This window comes from Eubalaena glacialis, chromosome 18 (genome assembly GCF_028564815.1).
Source record: "Eubalaena glacialis isolate mEubGla1 chromosome 18, mEubGla1.1.hap2.+ XY, whole genome shotgun sequence".
NCBI lineage: Eukaryota > Metazoa > Chordata > Mammalia > Artiodactyla > Balaenidae > Eubalaena > Eubalaena glacialis.
This window is the reverse complement of record NC_083733.1, coordinates 69,260,908-69,277,786: the sequence shown is the minus strand read 5'-3', so window position 1 is coordinate 69,277,786 and position 16,879 is coordinate 69,260,908. Positions and strand designations below refer to the sequence as shown.

Genomic DNA, 16,879 nt, shown 5'->3' with positions numbered 1-16,879 from the left:
TTTTTTCGTGGTGCTTCCAGTGTGGGGCGCCACTGCTTCAGGCCTTGGAACTACATTACCCAGAAGAACTTGCGCTAAGGGAACGTTCATCCAATGAAAATCTAGAAAAGGGGCATTTCCGGGAGGGGAACATCAGGGAGGAGGACTTCCGGTGTTTTCTTGGCGGACATTTTTATTGTTGTTGAGACTGTGGACCTGGTCAATAGCTCCGCTGTGCGGTGTTGGGAACTAGGTGAGGGGCCCAGGAGGCGGAAGTGGAGGGTTTGTGCACACTACACAGGGACGGGTCTTAGGGTCGGGGACGACGCCGCCGCTTGCGGGGAGTAACCGTGCCGACTCAGACCCGGTCGCTGGACTGTCGCCGCTCCGCTCCGCGTAAAGGCTCCGATGGCGGCGCCTGCGCTGATGGACCCACCGCAGGTAAACGCTGCGGTCTCCGGGTTCTCGCCTGCCCGTTTCCCCACCGAAATACGAACGCCCCGAGTGAGCGACGCCTGGTCACGTCTGCTCCAGGACAGTGAGGGCTTCAGGGGTGGTTTATCTATTTCTGACCACCAGTGTATGCGGTGTGAGTGAGGCTTGGAGATGCAATTGAAGCAGGAACATCCCGGGGACGTGTACTCCGTCTTGTTTCTGCGAGGAACCAAGTTTGAGGCCAGGCTGCATCTGGAGTGGTAGCTGAGAGGTTGTACCTTTCTTCTTAGGGCCCTCGGAGCGGTGGAGAGTTTTGAGCAAAGGAAGGACACGATCTGAGTTAGGCTTTTAAAAATTCTCCAAAGCCTGTTCAGTGGAAGAAAAGACTGTAGGTGGGTGATGAGGACTTTGAGGCAGAGGGAAGTTGTGGCTTTTCCAAGGTCACAACTGATAAACGGTAGCACTGGGGACGGAGGCAGGGAGGGGAGATTAGCCAGTCAGCCCGAGGTTACCTGGCTCCGGTACCGCCAGGGGACCAGGGAAGGCCTGAGCCCCTGGAGTACCGCCATGGTCACTTTCTTCTATGGCCTGCTTGTTCCCACAGATTCCCAGGGCTGCATAAGCACTTTTGGTAAATGGAGGTTGTCCCAATCCCTCACTTGTTTTGACCCCCACGCACACATTCTCTGCATTTGAGGTGTCTCAGGGCTCTTCACCTGCCATTCTGCTAGCTTTTTGGTTTGGGGACCTTGGAGAATCTCATGCTCTGGGTACTGAGTGCAGGCCCAGACGTTCTATGGAGGGAATATGGAAGGTTACTCCTAGAACCCGTACCAGTATGTGGAAGCACTTTGAGGTGAGGTTGAGCTGGTTTAGGTAAGTGCAGGTCTCCTTTTTTTTCTGGTGGGAATAAACAGCACAGAAGAGCAGGATTTCAGCTTCAAATGACTGCCTGTGTGTTTTGGAGGCAATGGGAAGTTCAGATCAGAGGAGGGAGGTTTTCTTCCCCAGGTCTCAAGTGGCTCCATCTCATTGGGCAGTAGGGGAAATGTGTGGGAAGATGGATTGTGGGTTTTCAGGAGTGAGACCGTTCATGGTTTTATTTGTCCCTGTTATACCAGGGCAGTGTGACCTTTGAGGATGTGGCCGTGTACTTCTCCTGGGAGGAATGGTGTCTTCTTGATGAGGTTCAGATACACCTGTACCTTGATGTCATGCTGGAGAACTTTGCAGTTGTATGCATGCTGGGTAAGGCCCTCACACCCACCCCTATCCTCTGAGCTAGGTTCTTCCTTTCTTCTCTTCCCCAAGGGCAGCTCTGTCCTCACATCTGGAACATGGGCACTGCTTTCTTCTTAAATTCCTTGGTTATGTGCTGTGGTTACTATGGCTAGGCAGAGTGCATCCCTAGTCCTTAGTGCCCGAACACCCGCAGCCCCAAAGTTACAGGTAAGGATTCAGGGTCAGTAGTCTTTTTTTGTTGATTAATTTTGTTTTTAATTTTATTGAAGTATTGTTGATTTACAATTTTGTTTTAATTTCTGCTGTACAGTAGGTCCCTGGTTATCCATTTAAAATACAGCAGTGTGTACATGTCAGTTCCAAACTCCCTAACAATCCATCCCCATCACCCTTACCCCCTGGCAACCACAAGTTCATTCTCTAAGTCCGTGAGTCTGTTTCTGTTTTCTAAATAAGTTTATATGTATCAACTTTTTTTTTAGATTCTGCATATCTTTCTCTTTGTGACTTAACGTCACTCAGTATGACAATCTGTAGGTCCATCCATGCTGCTATGAATGGCATTATTTCATTCGTTTTAATGGCTGAGTAATATTCCATGGTATATAAGCACCACATCTTTATCCATTCAACTGTCGATGGACATTTAGGTTGCTTCCATGTCTTGGCTATTGTAAACAGTGCTGCATTGAACATTGGGGTGCATGTATCCTTTCAAACCATGTTTTTCTCTGGATATATGGCAAGGAATGGGATTGCTGGAATATATGGTAACTCTATTTTTCATTTTTTGAGGAACCTCCATACTGTTCTCCATAGTGGCTGTACCAATTTACAGTCCCAGCAGCAGTGTAAGACGGTTCCTTTTTCTCCACACCCTCTCCAACACTTGTTATCTGTAGGCTTTTTAATGATGGCCATTCTGACTGGTGTGAGGTTATAACTCATTGTATTGAATAGTTTTGATTTGTATTTTTCTGATAATTAGCGATGATGAGCATCTTTTCATGTGCCTATTGCCCATTTGTGTTTTTGCTTTAGAGAGATGTTTATTTACGTTTTCTAGGTTGTTTGTTTTTTGTTATTGAGTTGTATAGCTGTTTATATATTTTGGAAATTAAGCCCTTGTCAGTCACATTATTTGTAAATAGGATATCTTTTTGTTTTCTTTACGGTTTCCTTTGCTGTGCCGAAGCTTATAAGTTTGATTAGGTCCCATTTGTTTATTTTTGCTTTTATTTCTGTTGCCTTGGGAGACTGTCATGGTCAGTAGTCTTGCCATCCACCTGATCGATCCCTCCTTGTTTGCCCTCTCTTTGGTCAGGTGACTGTCCAAATGAATGGTACCCAAGTTTTGCTCCATTCTTGTACCTGACATATTTTTGTGCCTGACTGTGTGACAGTGTTGTCACTGACATGGTTACTACTAAAACAGACCATATGATGTTTTTGCAAGACCTTTTTTCAAGATTCCAATTTCTCTATATCCACGCCAGCATCTGGTTTTTTGTTTCTTTTTATTTTTTTAACATTTATTTATTTATTTCGGTTTCGCCAAGTCTTAGTTGTGGCAGGCGGGTTCCTTAGTTGTGGCTCGCTCGTTCCTTAGATGCAGCTTGCAAACTCCTTAGTTGTGGCATGCGAACTGTTAGTTGTGGCATGCGAACTGTTAGTTGTGGCATGCATGTGGGATCTAGTTCCCTGACCAGGAATCGAACCCCAACCCCCTGCATTAGAAGCACGGAGTCTTAACCACTGCTCCACCCAGGATGTTCCAGCATCTGTTATTTTCTGTTCTCTTGTTTTGTTTTGTTTCGGCCTTGCCGGGGGGCATGCAGGATCTTAGTTCCCCAAGAAGTGATGACCAGGGATCGAACCTGTGCCCCCTGCAGTGACAGCGTGCAGTCTTAACCACTGGACTGCCAGGGAGGTCCCTGTTATTTTCTGTTCTTTTGATCATAGCCATCCTAATGGGTGTGAAATGGTATATTTTTCCCATTTCAATTACATCCCTTTTGGTGTGCTTATTGGTCATTTGTACAGCTTTAGAAATATATCTGTTCAAGTCCTTTTTTATTTATTAATCAAGTTGGTTTTTTGGTTGTTGTTGAATTACAGATTTATCCATAGATTCTGGATATGAATCTCTTTTTATATACATGTTTTGGAAATGTTTTCTCCCAATCTGTGGTTTCTTTCTTACTGTGTTTATAGTGTCCTTTGATGTTAAAAAGTTTTTCATTTTTTTCCTTCCTTCCCCTAGCTTTCTTGGGCTATAATGACACATAAGTTTGTGTAAATTAAAGGTATGCAACCAAAATTGTTCATTTTTATGAGGTCCAATTTGTTTATTTTTTGCTTTGTTGCTTTTGCCTTTGTTGTCAGAGGCAAGAAATCATGGCTGAATCCAACGTTTTGAAGCTTTTCTTGTTTGTTTTTTGTAAGAACTTTTTAGTGTTAGCTCTTACGTTTAGGCCTTTGATATATTTTGAGTGAATTTTTGTGTATGGTGTTAGGTAAGGTTCTAATTTCATTGTTGTGCATGTGGGTATCCGGTTTTCCCAGCACCATTTGTTGAAAAGGCTGTCCTTATTCAATGGAAATCATCCTCTTGTTAGTAATTATTGCATCATATATTTGAGGGCGGATTTTTAGACACTCTAGTCTCTGTTCTATTCCATCGGAGTATATATCTGTCTTTATGCCAGTAGCACTTTATGCTGTTTTGCTTACTGTAGCTTTGTAAGAAAGTTTGAATTCATGTGTTGTGAATCCTTCAACTTTGTTGTTTTTCACAATTGCTTTGGCTGTATCGAATCCCTTGAGAATCTATGTGAATTTGAGTCTGAGTTTTTCTATTTCTTGAAGACGTCATTGTTTTTGATAGGGATTGCATTGAATCAAAAATCCCCCATCTGAGTGTTAAAATTGATGAACCTACATGAACACATCATTATCACTGAAAATCTAAAGTTTGCGATAGGGTTCACTTGTGGTGGTGTACATCTGTGGGCTCTGATAAATGTATAATGACATGTATTCACCATTATAGTATCATACAGAATGTGTTCAATTTTCAACTAAAAATTCTCCGTGCCCCACCTGTTCATCCCTTCTTCCCCCGTACTCCTTGGTATCCCCTGATTACTTTTTTACTGTCTCATTAGTTTCCCCTTTTTGAGAATGTCGTATCCTTGGACTCATACAGTATGTAGCCTTTTCATCTTGGCTTCTTTCACATAGTAACATGCATTTTAAGTTTTCTGAATGTCTTTTCATGATTTGATAGCTCGTTGCAGTTTAGTTGTAAATAGTGTTGCTGTTCTCTGGATGTATCATGTTTATCCATTCATCTACTGAAGGACTTCTTGATTACTTCCAAGTTTTGAAAGTTATGAATAAAGCTACTGTAAATATCTGTTTGAAGGTTTTTGTGTGTATGTCTGTTTTCAACTCCTTTGTATAAATACCACAGAGTACAATTGCTGGAGGATATAAGATTATGTTCAGTTTAGTAAGAAACTACCAAACTGCCTTTCAAAGTGGACTCTACCATTAAGCATTCCAGTCGGCAATGAATGAAATTCCTGTTGCTCCACACCCTTACCAGCATTTGGTGTTGTCAGTGTTTGGATTTTGGCCATTTTTGTAGGTATGTATTGGTATCTGCTTTTGAGTTTAATTTGCATTTCCGTTCATCTTTATATATGCTAAATTGTCATGTGTATATCTCTTTTAATAAGGTGTCTGTTAAGGTGTTTTGCTCATTTTGTATTTGGGTTGTTGTTTTCGTACTGAATTTTAAGGGTTTTTTGTACTTAACTTTTAGGTCCATGATCCATTTTGAGTTAATTTTTTGTGAAGGGTGTAAGGTTTGTGTCTAGAATTCATGTCTTGGCATGTGATGTTCAGTTGTTCCAGTACTATTTATTCAAAAGACTTCATTTTTCTCCATTGTATTGCACTTGTCATCTGTCAAAAGTCAGATGAGTTTATTTCTGTGGATCTGTTTTTGCACTCTCAATACTGTTCATTGATCAGTTTCTCTATCCTTTCAACAATACCGCACTGGCTTGATTACATTTTGTTTTTTTGAGTTTTTTTTGCCATGCCATGCAGCTTATAAGTTCTTAGTTCCCCAACCAGGGATTGAACCCTAGGCCCTCAGCAGTGAATGTGCAGAGTCCTAACCAAGGGTTGCCAGGGAATTCACAGGCTTGATTACCTTAGATACTAAGTCTTGTTTTTCTTTTCCTTTTTCTTTTTTTCTTTCTTTTTCTTTTTAAGATACTAAGTCTTGAAGTTGAGTAGTGTCAGTCTGCGACCTTTGTTTTTCAGTATGGTGTTGGCTATTCTGGGACTTTTGCCTCTCTGTATAAACTTTAGGATCAATTTACTTAGGTCCACAAAATAATTTGCTGGGATTTTGATTTGGATTGCATTGAATCTAGGTGCAGTCTAGGTTAAATTGGGAAGAACTGACTTCTTGACAGTAGTGGGTCTTCATATTTATGAATGTGAAATATCTTTCCATTTATTTAGTTCCGTTTATTTAGTTCTTTGATTTCTTCATCAGAGTTTTAGAGTTTCCCTTATGTAGATTTTTTTCTTTTTATATTTATTTATTTATTTATTTTTGGCTGCATTGGGTCTTTCTTGCTGCGCGCGGGCTTTCTCTAGTTGCGGCGAGCAGGGGCTACTCTTCATTGCGGTGCGCAGGCTTCTCATTGCGGTGGCTTCTCTTGTTGCAGATCATGGGCTCTAGGCACACGGGCTTCAGTAGTTGTGGCATGTGGGCTCAGTAGTTGTGCCTTGCAGGCTCTGGAACACAGGCTCAGTAGCTGTGGCTCACAGGCTTAGTTGCTCCACAGCATGTGGGATCTTAATGGACCAGCAATCAAACCCATGTCCCCTGCATTGGCAGACAGATTCTTAACCACTGTGCCACCAGGGAAGTCCCCCTTCATGTAAATCTTGTTTATTTATATAAATCTTGGTAGATTTATAATTAAGTGTTTCTTCCTTTGTCTCTCCACTTGTTTAGGAGGGTGTTAATGTACATGGTCTTGTGTTTTTAATTTCAAATTTCACTTGTTTATTCTTGATGTATTGGAAAGTGATTGACTTTTGTATATTTTTCTTGTATCCTGAAACCTTGCTATAATTGCTACCAAGTTCCAGGATTTGTTTTGGGGTTTTTTTTGGTGTATATTTTGGTTTTTACATAGCTGGTTATATCATCTGAGAATGAAGGCAGCTTGATTCCTTCCTTCCCGATCAGTATAACTTTTATATAACTTTCTCTTCTCAGTCCATTAATTATGACTTATAAAGTTGAAAGGGAGTTGCCAGAGGGAACATCCTTGCCTTCTTCATCTTATTGGGAAAGTTTCTAGTTTTTCTCTAGTTTTTCATCTGGTAAAGATGATAGTTATAGGGTTCTATTTAGATTGTCAAGTTGAAGTTTTTTTTCTATTTTTAGTTTACTAGGAGATGGAGATTTTGATCATGAATGGGTGCTGGATTTTGCCAGATCTGGTTTTCTGAATCTGTCGATGAGATCATGTATTGGTGGATTTTTTTTTTCTTTTTTCTTTTGGCTGTGCCACAGCTTGCAGTGTCTTAGTTCCCTGGCCAGGGATTGAACCTGGGCTAAAGCAGTGAAAGCGCCAAGTCCTAACCACAGGACTGCCAGGGAATTCTCACATATTTGTATTTAAAGTGGGTTTCTGGACTTCACTGGTGGCGCATTGGTTAAGAATCCACCTGCCAATGCCAGGGACATGAGTTTGATCCCTGGTCCAGGAAGATCCCACGTGCCACAGAGCAATTAAGCCTGTGAGCCACAACTACTGAGCCTGTGTGCTGCTACTATGGAAGTCCGCGTGCCCAGATCCCGTATTCTACAAGAGAAGCCACCACAATGAGAAGCCTGAATGCCGCAATGAAGAGTAGCCCCTGTTCGCTGGAACTAGAGAAAGCACACATGCAGTAAGTTGATACAGCCACTATGGAGAACAGTATGGAGGTTCCTTGAAAAACTAAAAATATAACTACCATATGACCCAGCAATCCCACTACTGGACATATACCCTGAGAAAACCAGAATTCAAAAAAATACATGTACCACAGTGTTCATTGCAGCACTATTTACAATAGCCAGGACATTGAAGCAACCTAAATGTCCATCAACAGATGAACGGATAAAGAAGATGTGGTACATATATACAATGGAATATTACTCAGCCATAAAAAGGAACGAAATTGAGTTATTTGTAATGAGGCAGATGGACCTAGAGTCTGTTATACAGAGTGAAGTAAGTCAGAAAGTGAAAAACAAATACCATATGCTAACGCATATACATGGAATCTTAAAAAAATGGTACTCATGAACCTAGGGGCATGACAGGAATAAAGACACAGATGTAGAGAATGGACTTGAGGACACGGGGAGGGGGAAGGGTAAGCTGGGACGAAGTGAGAGAGTAGCATTGACATATATACACTACCAAATGTAAAATAAACAGCTAGTTGGAAGCAGCTGCATAGCACAGGGAGATCAGCTTGATGCTTTGTGATGACCTGGAGGGGTGGGGTAGGTAGGGTGGGAGGGAAGCTCAAGAGGGAGGGAATATGGAGATATACATATACAGATAGCTGATTCACTTTGTTATACAGCAGAAACTAACACAACATTGTAAAGCAATTATACTCCAATGAAGATGTAAAATAAATAAATAAATAAAGTGGGTTTTTTTGAGAGAACATATAGCTGACTCCTGCTTATGGATTCACTCTGATAATCTCTTTTCATTGGTGCATTGAGACTATCAATGTTTAATATATTGATATAGTTGGATAAATATCTAATGTATTTGTTACCATTTTCTACCATTGCCCTTATTCTTTGTTCCTATGTTAGTCTTCCACTCTTGTTTTTATTGTTTAGATCGAGCATCTTGTATGATTGCATTTTCTCTCCTTGTTAGCATATCAGATATACTCGTTTCTTTTCATTTTTTTTTTTATGTAGTTGTGCTAGAGTTTGCAGTCTGTATTTACATCTGATTGAAGTCCACTTTCATATAACACTGTATGGCTTCCTTGGTAGTTTGAATACCTTATAATTTTAAAAAATCCTAATTGCTATCTCTCCTGCATTGTATTATTGTTCTCATTTGTTTTAATTTTACATAAGCAGACATAAATGGGTGTGTTTAAAAATATATAATGGGGCTTCCCTGGTTGTGCAGTGGTTGGGAGTCCGCCTGCCAATGCAGGGGACACCGGTTCAAGCCCTGGTCTGGGAGGATCCCACATGCCGCGGAGCAGCTAGCCCATGTGGTACAGCTGCTGGGCCTGTGCTCTGGAGCCCGTGAGCCACAACTACTGAGCCTGCATGCCACAACTACTGAAGCCTGTGCACCTAGAGCCTGTGCTCTGCAACAGGAGAGGCCACTGCAATGAGAAGCCTGTACACCACAACAAAGAGTAGCTCCCGCTTGCCACAACTGGAGAAAGCCCACATGCAGCAACGAAGACACAATGCAGCCAAAAATAAATAAATTCATTAATTAAAAAATGAATAATGGAGTATACAATTACTATTGTTCCTTAGAGACATGCATATGGGCAACAGCTACATGAAAAGATGCTCAATATCACTAATGGTCGGGAAATGCAAATCAAAACCACAATGAGGATTTCCCTGCTGGCGCAGTGGTTGAGAATCCACCTGCCAATGCAGGGACACGGGTTCGAGCCCTGATCTGGGAAGATCTCACATGCCATGGAGCAACTAAGCCTGTGAGCTACAACTACTGAGCCTGCACCCTAGAGCCTGCGAGCCACAACTACTGAGCCTGTGTGCCACAACTTCTGAAGCCCACGCGCGTAGAGCCCATGCTCGGCAACAAGAGAAGCCACCGCAATGAGAAGCCCGCGCACCACAATGAAGAGAGCCCCCACTTGCGGCAACTAGAGAAAGCCCACATGCAGCAACAAACACCCAACGCAGCCAAAAACAAATAAATAAATTTATTTAAAAAAAAATAATCCACCTGCCACTGCATGGGACGCGGGTTAGATCCCTGATCCGGGAAGGTCCCACATGCTGCAGAGCAACTAAGGCCCTGTGCCACACTACTGAGCCTGCGCTCTAGAGCCCATGAGCCACAACTTCTGAGTCCGAGTGCCACAACTACTGAAGCCAGTGCGCCCTAGATCCTGCGCCGCAACTACTGAGCCCATGCGACAGAACTGCTGAAGCCTATGCACTCTAGGGCCTGTGTGCCGCAATTATCGAGCCTGCGTGCTGCAACTACTGAAGCCTGCGCACGTAGAGCCCGTGCTACGCCACAAGAGAATCCACCACAATGAGAAGCCCGTGCACTACAACAAAAGACTAGCCCCCGCTCACTGCAACTAGAGAAAGTCCACATGCAGCAACTAAGACACAATGCAGCCAAAAATAAATTAAAAGTTAGGAAAAAAAAACCCACTGTGAGATACCACCTCACACATGTTACAATGTCTGTTGTGAAAAAGACAAGAAATAAGTGTTGGTGAAGTTGTGGAGAAAAGGGACCCCTTGTGCACTGTCGGTGGGAGTGTACATTGTTACAACTACTATGGAAAGCTATGGAGAATCCTTACAAAATTCAAAAAGGAACTTCGATATGGTCCAGCAATTCCACCTCTGTGTATTTATCCACAGGGAGTGAAATCATCATCTCAAAAAGATATCTGTACCTCAGGTTTATTGCAGCATTATTTACAATATTCAAGAGATGGAAACAACCTAAGTGTCCATTGATGGATGAGTGGATCTAACAAACATGTGGTATATATGGCATATTATTCAATATTATACAACCATAAAGAAAGATGGAAATCTTGCCATTTGCCTCAACATGGATAGACCTTGAGGACATTATGCTAAGTGAAATAAGTCAGAGAGAGAAAGACAAATCCACTTGTCCCACTGTTTCCATGGAGGATTGGTTCCAGGAGCCCCTGCATATACTGAAATCTGTGGATGCTGAAGTCCCATAGTCAGCCCTCTGATTCTGAAGTTTTCCCATTTGTGGATTCATCCAGCTACAGATCATGTGATCCTGTGTGTATTTGTTGAAAAATATCTCTGTACGAGTGGACCCAAGTAGTGTGAACCCATGTTGTTCCAGGTTTACATGTACTACCTGAGTATACTTACATGTTGAATCTTTAAAACAACAACAACAACACCAAACTCAGGTACAGAGAAAGGATTAGTGATTGCCAGAGTGGGGCAAGGTGGTTAGATGAAGTGAGTAAAGGGTGTCAGAAGTTACAGACTTCTAGTTATAAGATGAGTAAGTCCTGGGGATGTAGTGCACAGCATAGTGACTCTAGTTAACGAAACTGTATTGTACATTTAGAAGTTTCCAAAGGGTAGATCTTAGAAGTTCTCATCAGAAGAAAAAATATATAATTATATATGTTAACTAAACTTATTGTGGTACTCATAGCAGTGTATACATAAATCATGTTGTACAATTTAAAGAAATACAATGTCCCATGTCAGTTTTATGTCAATGAAAGTTTTTTATTCTCTTATGGTCTTCCTTTCTCTATGAAACCCAAATTTGTGATCTATGTCATTTTTCCTCTCTGAAGAACTCCCTTTAATATAGTCCCACAATTTTTCTGTGTCTAAGAACGTGTTTATTTCATCATCAGTGTTGAAGATTTATGTTGCTGGTTACCAAATTCTAGGTTGGTGATGTCCCCTCCCCCTTCCCACTTTAAATATTTTACTCCATTCAGTTCTTATTTCCCTGAGTTCTGAGGAGAATTCAAATGTAATTTTTTTTTTTTTTTTTTTGGCTTCTCTTGGGAAAGGTGTTGATTCCTTCAGCCTCTTTTAGTATTTTTTTTTTTTCTGCATTTGAATGTGATAAGCCTAAGATGTAGTGTTTTTGGCATCAAACCTGCCTCATGTTCACTGAGCTTTCTGGATCTGTTGGTTGGTGTCTGACATCATTTTGTTAGAAATTCTCCATCATTATTGCTTCAAGTATTTCTTCCATTTCTTTTTTTCTTTCTGTATGAGATTTTTCCATATGTGTTTGTTAAACCTTTTGTGGTTGTCCCACGGATGTTGTATATTCGGGTGTTTTTTTTAATTTTATTTTTTGTATTTTTTCAGTTTTGTAAGTTTCTCCTAACAGAAAAAGAAGCTCAAAGATTCTCTCCTCAGCTGTGTCCAGGGTACGAATAAGCCCATCACAGTCATTCTTCATTTCTGTTATGGTGTACTTGATCTTTAGCATTTCTTTTTGTTCCTTTGTTAAAATTTTCATCTCTCAGCTTACATTTCCCTTCTGGCATTGTATGCTGTCTGCTTTATCCATTAGTAGACTTTAATTAGCATATTAGTCATAATTATTTTATATTCCCAATGTGATTGTTCAAACATCCCTGTGATATCTGATTTTGATTCTGAAGCTTTGTCTTTTCAAACTGTTTTGTGGGACACTGCAGATCTTCAGAAGATGCCATGGTTGCAAAAGAGTTAGATCTATTAGATTCTCCCAGTACAATAGTTGTTTAGATGGGGAGATACATTCCTAACATTTTGTACTCCATCCACTGTACATCCTTTCCTCTGACTCCACCGGATGTTCTTTTTTTTGGCCCCAGTGCATGGCATGCCCGACCAAGAATTAAACCTGTGCCCCTTGCATTAGAAACAAAGAGTCTTAACCACTGGACCACCAGGAAAGTCCCCGCACCAGACATAAAATGTAATATTTATATATTGTGTATTGTGTACTGAGTTCCTCTGGGCCAGTGTTGGCTATTCAGCCATCCTGACTATGTTAGGACTTGTATCATTTGTGCCCCGTGTAGTTGGTCAAATCGGGATGGAGAGTCCTTTGGGCTTCATGGGATGGACATGACTCTGGTCTCAGCAAAAAGCCTCAGAGGTAGCCTGATTAACATGAATGACAACTGGGAGAGGCCTTGATATTAGGTCTGTGTTTAAGTCATATCAGGAAGTATGACTTCCTCTTGACAAGTGTTTTAGTGCCATTGTCAGTGGCTACAAATCACTTCTCTCGTGTTTCTCCATTCATGACATTCTGCCAACTTGTCATTTCTACTACTTCCCATTTTTATTCTGACTGCACCCTCGGATTCATTCCCTACCACCTCTCTAAACCACTTATCTCATGTGGTCTTCACACTGTTTTTCCCGTAGTACCTACTGACACTATTTGTATCCTCAAAATAAGGGATCCTTTAATATTTCTGGAACACCAGCGACCTGTTGCAGTCAGATTTTCTGAGACCTGGACATACACTTCTTTTTTTTTTTTTTTTTTAACATCTTTATTGGAGTATAATTCCTTTACATTGTGTGTTAGTTGCTGCTGTATAACAAAGTGAATCAGCTATATGTATACATATATCCCCATATCCCTTCCCTCTTGCATCTCCCTCCCACCTTCCCTATCCCACTCCTCTAGGTGGTCACAAAGCACCGAGCTGATCTCCCTGTGCTATGCGGCTGCTTCCTACTAGCTATCTGTTTTACATTTCGTAGTGTATATATGGACATACACTTCTGTACAGTATCACAGGTCACCAGGAGATGCGGTCCTGGTAAAGGCCATTGACAAAGGAGTGAATTGTACAAGACGCCTTTCGCTTTGGGCCCCATCCAGTCCTGTGGACTGGTTCTTTCACTTGTCAAATGTAGACTTGTGATGGCCTCACTCCCCCCAATAAACTCAACATGAACTTCATCATCGCTTCTTTGTTTTCAGGTTCTTTTCCTGCAGTTGAGGATGAAGAGACGCCTTCTGAACAGAGCGTATCTGCAGAAGGAGTGTCACAGATGAGGACCCCCAGGGCAGGTTCATCTCCTGAGAAGGCCCAGCCATGTAAGATGTGCATCCCAGTTTTGAGAGACATTTTGCACTTGGCTGAAGAGCAAGGAACAAATAGGGAGCAGAAAGCATACACATGTGGGGCATGTGGGAAACAGTTCTATTTCACTGCAAACCTTCAAGAGCACCAGAAGCATCACATTAGAGAGAAACCCTTCAGCTGTGATATGGGGAGACCTGCATTTTTGAAAAGCTGCACAATCCATGTAACAGGGAATCTCTCTACCTACATGGAGATTGGGAACAACTATGTGGCCAACATGGAACTTCAGCCACAGGCCACTAATACCAGGAAGAAATTGAACAACAGTAAGGAGTGTGAAGCTGTTTTTCACAGTGGAAAAGGTCATCACAGCTGGAGAGAAGGCAAGAAAGCTTCCAGCCACACAGAAATACTTATTCAGGATGAGAGAGTCCTCACTACTGAAGGGTTTTGTGAGTTCAGAGAATGTGGGAAAGCCTTCACCCAAAGAACTAACCTTATTCAGCATGAGCAAGTTCACACTGGAGAAAGGCCTTATGAATGCAGCCATTGTGGAAAATATTTTAGCCACAAATCCCATTTCCTTACACATCAGAGAGTTAACTGTGGAGGAACGCTCTATGACTGCAGTGAATGTGGGAAATCCTTTAGCCTAAGGAAGTACCTCAGAGCACATAGGAAAATCCACAGTGGAGAAAAGCCTTATGAATGCAAGGAATGTGCTAAATCTTTCATCCAAAAGTGGAACTTAATTGAACATCAGAGAGTTCACACTGGAGAAAAACCTTATCGATGCACCCAATGTGGAAAATATTTTGCCCGCAAATCCAATTTCCTTGCACATCAGAGAGTTCACACTGGAGAAAAGCCTTACGAGTGCAATGAATGTGGGAAATCTCTAACTACTAGCTCTGGCCTCTATTATCATCTGAGAGTTCACACTGGAGAAAGGCCTTATGAGTGCAGTGAATGTGGGAAATCTTTCACTACTTGGTCGATCCTTTGTAATCATCAGAGAATTCACAGTGGAGAAAGACCTTTTGAGTGCAGTGAATGTGGGAAATTCTTTAGCCGAAATGAACAACTCAGTGCCCATATGAATGTTCACACTGGAGAAAAGCCTTATGAGTGCAATAAATGTGGGAAATCTTTTACGAGTAGGTCGAACCTTTGCAATCATTGGAGAGTTCACAGTGGAGTGAGGCCTTTCGAGTGCAGTGAATGTGGGAAATTCTTTAGCCAAAAGGCACACCTCAATGCCCATAAGAAATTTCACACTGGAGAACAGGTTTATGAGTGCAATAAATGTGAGAAATCTTTAACTCCTAGGCTGAACCTCAAGTGTCATCAGAGAGTTCATACTAGAGAAAGGCCTTATGAGTGCAGTGAATGTGGGAAATCTTTTGTTGCTAGGAGTGGCCTCCGGTATCATCAGAGAGTTCACAATGGAGAAAGGCCTTATGACTGCAGTGAATGTGGGAAATCTTTTACTGCTAGGTCGAGCCTTCGTGATCATCAGAGAATTCACACTGGAGAAAGGCCTTATAAGTGCAGTGAATGTGGGAAATGTTTTACTGGTAGCTCTAGCCTTCTTCGTCATCAGAGAGTTCACAGTGGAGAAAGGCCTTATGAATGCAGTGAATGTGGGCAGTCTTTTACTAGTCGATCCTCTCTCTATGATCATCACAGAGTTCACACTGGAGAAAGGCCTTATGGGTGCACTGAATGTGGGAAAGCCTTTAAGCAAAGACAGCTCCTCCGCATCCATAGGAAAATCCACGCTGGAGAAAAGCCTTTTGAGTGCAAGGAATGTGGTAAATCTTTCACCCAAAGGTGCCACTTGATTAAACATCATAGAGTTCACACTGAAGAAAGGGCCTTATGAATATCGCGAACATGGCCGGCAGTGACATTGAAGGAGTTCCGGGTGGTAAGAGAGTGAGAAGAACCCGTACAGCTAATGGACCCTTTCTAGAGAGGAAACTGAGACACAGAGATGATGTGTCATCTGTTTGTGATCTCCCAGAAATGGACAGGGATCTGGGCTTCAATGCCAGGTTGCCTGGTTCAGGATATCAGGAGTCTGGTCACTTCACTCCTCCCCTGCCTGCCACCTCCAGGTTTGGGGACTGAAAGAACACCTTGTCCATTCTGACACTTCTGTGCCCCGACCCCCACACCAGGAGCCCTGCTCATACCCCAGCCCCATGCTGATGGACAGGATTATCTTTTCTCTGGGAACCAATATTGATGACTTTCCTGTGACTGACTCCATTTATGTACCCAACCAATCCAGTGCTGTGATTCAGTTATTATTATTGCCATTTGTGAAAGAAGGGGTGTCCAGCTCAGAGAGGTTGAGGGACTTCCACAAGGGCTCACTAATGCCAGGCATTTGATGAGAGTGGTTCCTCTACACTGCACCCATCCACTGTCTTCTCTCCTGCCCCTCCGAGCAGGGCCTCCACTTGCTGTGTCCTGACTATGAACTACCCACATCTGACATCTGCATCACTGCCAGGGTCTCCAGCTTCATTTTCACCAGTGCACATCTCCCGGAAACACCCTCCTGCTTGGGAGGTTCTCCACAGGGACAGCAGCACTAAGCCAGGCAGTCCGGACTGGGTCATTGGTGTCACCCCAGATTTGACACGGGCTCTACCACCATATGCAGTGATTTGTTTCCAAGGTCCTGTCCATCTTTACATACCCACCTCAGGATGTCCCTGTTGCCCTGTTATGTGGTTGACCCGCTCACTGTTCTGGGCAGTGTGAGGGACATGGAAGGACTAAGAATGTCCAGTGTGACCCTACTTGGCCTGGTCTCCAAGCATCCTCTTCCTAAGCCCTTGATCCATTGCCTCACTGTTCCTCCCATCCCTCCAGAAAAAATGTTAACTTACCAACATGATGATTGTTAATTAGCAAGAACTTGCCCTTCCCCCCTTGGGACCCACATTTGATCAACCTACCTTAAAAGCTAAGATTGAATGTAGGCTGACCCCTCCTATGAAGACTTTAAAATTCATTTATAAAAAATTATGATTTTAATTGCATTTCTTCAGGATTTTTTTTTTTTTTTTTTGACCATGTCACACAGCATGCGTGATCTTAGTTCTTCTGATCAGGAATCTAACCCATGACCCCTGCTGTGGAAGCCTGGAGTCCTCATCACTGGACCACCAGGGAATTCCCTTTCTTAGGATTGTTGATGTTGAATTTTTGTTTTTCATGTGTGTGTTTTTTACCTGTTTATCCTGTCTGGTTAAATTTCTGTTCCTATCTTTTGCCTACATTTATTTTG

General features: G+C 42.2%; 1 protein-coding gene across 2 annotated transcripts; it reads left to right on the top strand.

Moving 5' to 3' along the window:
* Positions 1 to 231: 231 nt before the first annotated feature.
* LOC133078070 (zinc finger protein 211-like) lies at positions 232 to 16,586 on the top strand. 2 transcript variants are annotated; one of them, XM_061172957.1, is made up of 3 exons: positions 232 to 420; positions 1,536 to 1,662; positions 13,470 to 16,586. In XM_061172957.1, the coding sequence occupies exons 1-3, from the start codon at positions 388 to 390 to the stop codon at positions 15,458 to 15,460; spliced, it is 2,151 nt and encodes a 716-aa protein (XP_061028940.1). In that variant the 5' UTR covers positions 232 to 387; the 3' UTR covers positions 15,461 to 16,586. The 2 variants fall into 2 exon arrangements, with proteins under 2 accessions (XP_061028940.1, XP_061028941.1); XM_061172958.1 differs by lacking the exon at positions 1,536 to 1,662.
* The last annotated feature ends 293 nt before the right edge of the window (positions 16,587 to 16,879 follow it).

Coding starts and splice junctions, on each gene's coding strand:
- LOC133078070 (XM_061172957.1), top strand. CDS start 388: ATGGCGGCGCCTGCGCTGATGGACCCACCGCAG. Junction 421..1,535: donor CGCTGATGGACCCACCGCAG/GTAAACGCTGCG, acceptor CTGTTATACCAG/GGCAGTGTGACCTTTGAGGA. Junction 1,663..13,469: donor TGCAGTTGTATGCATGCTGG/GTAAGGCCCTCA, acceptor CTTTGTTTTCAG/GTTCTTTTCCTGCAGTTGAG.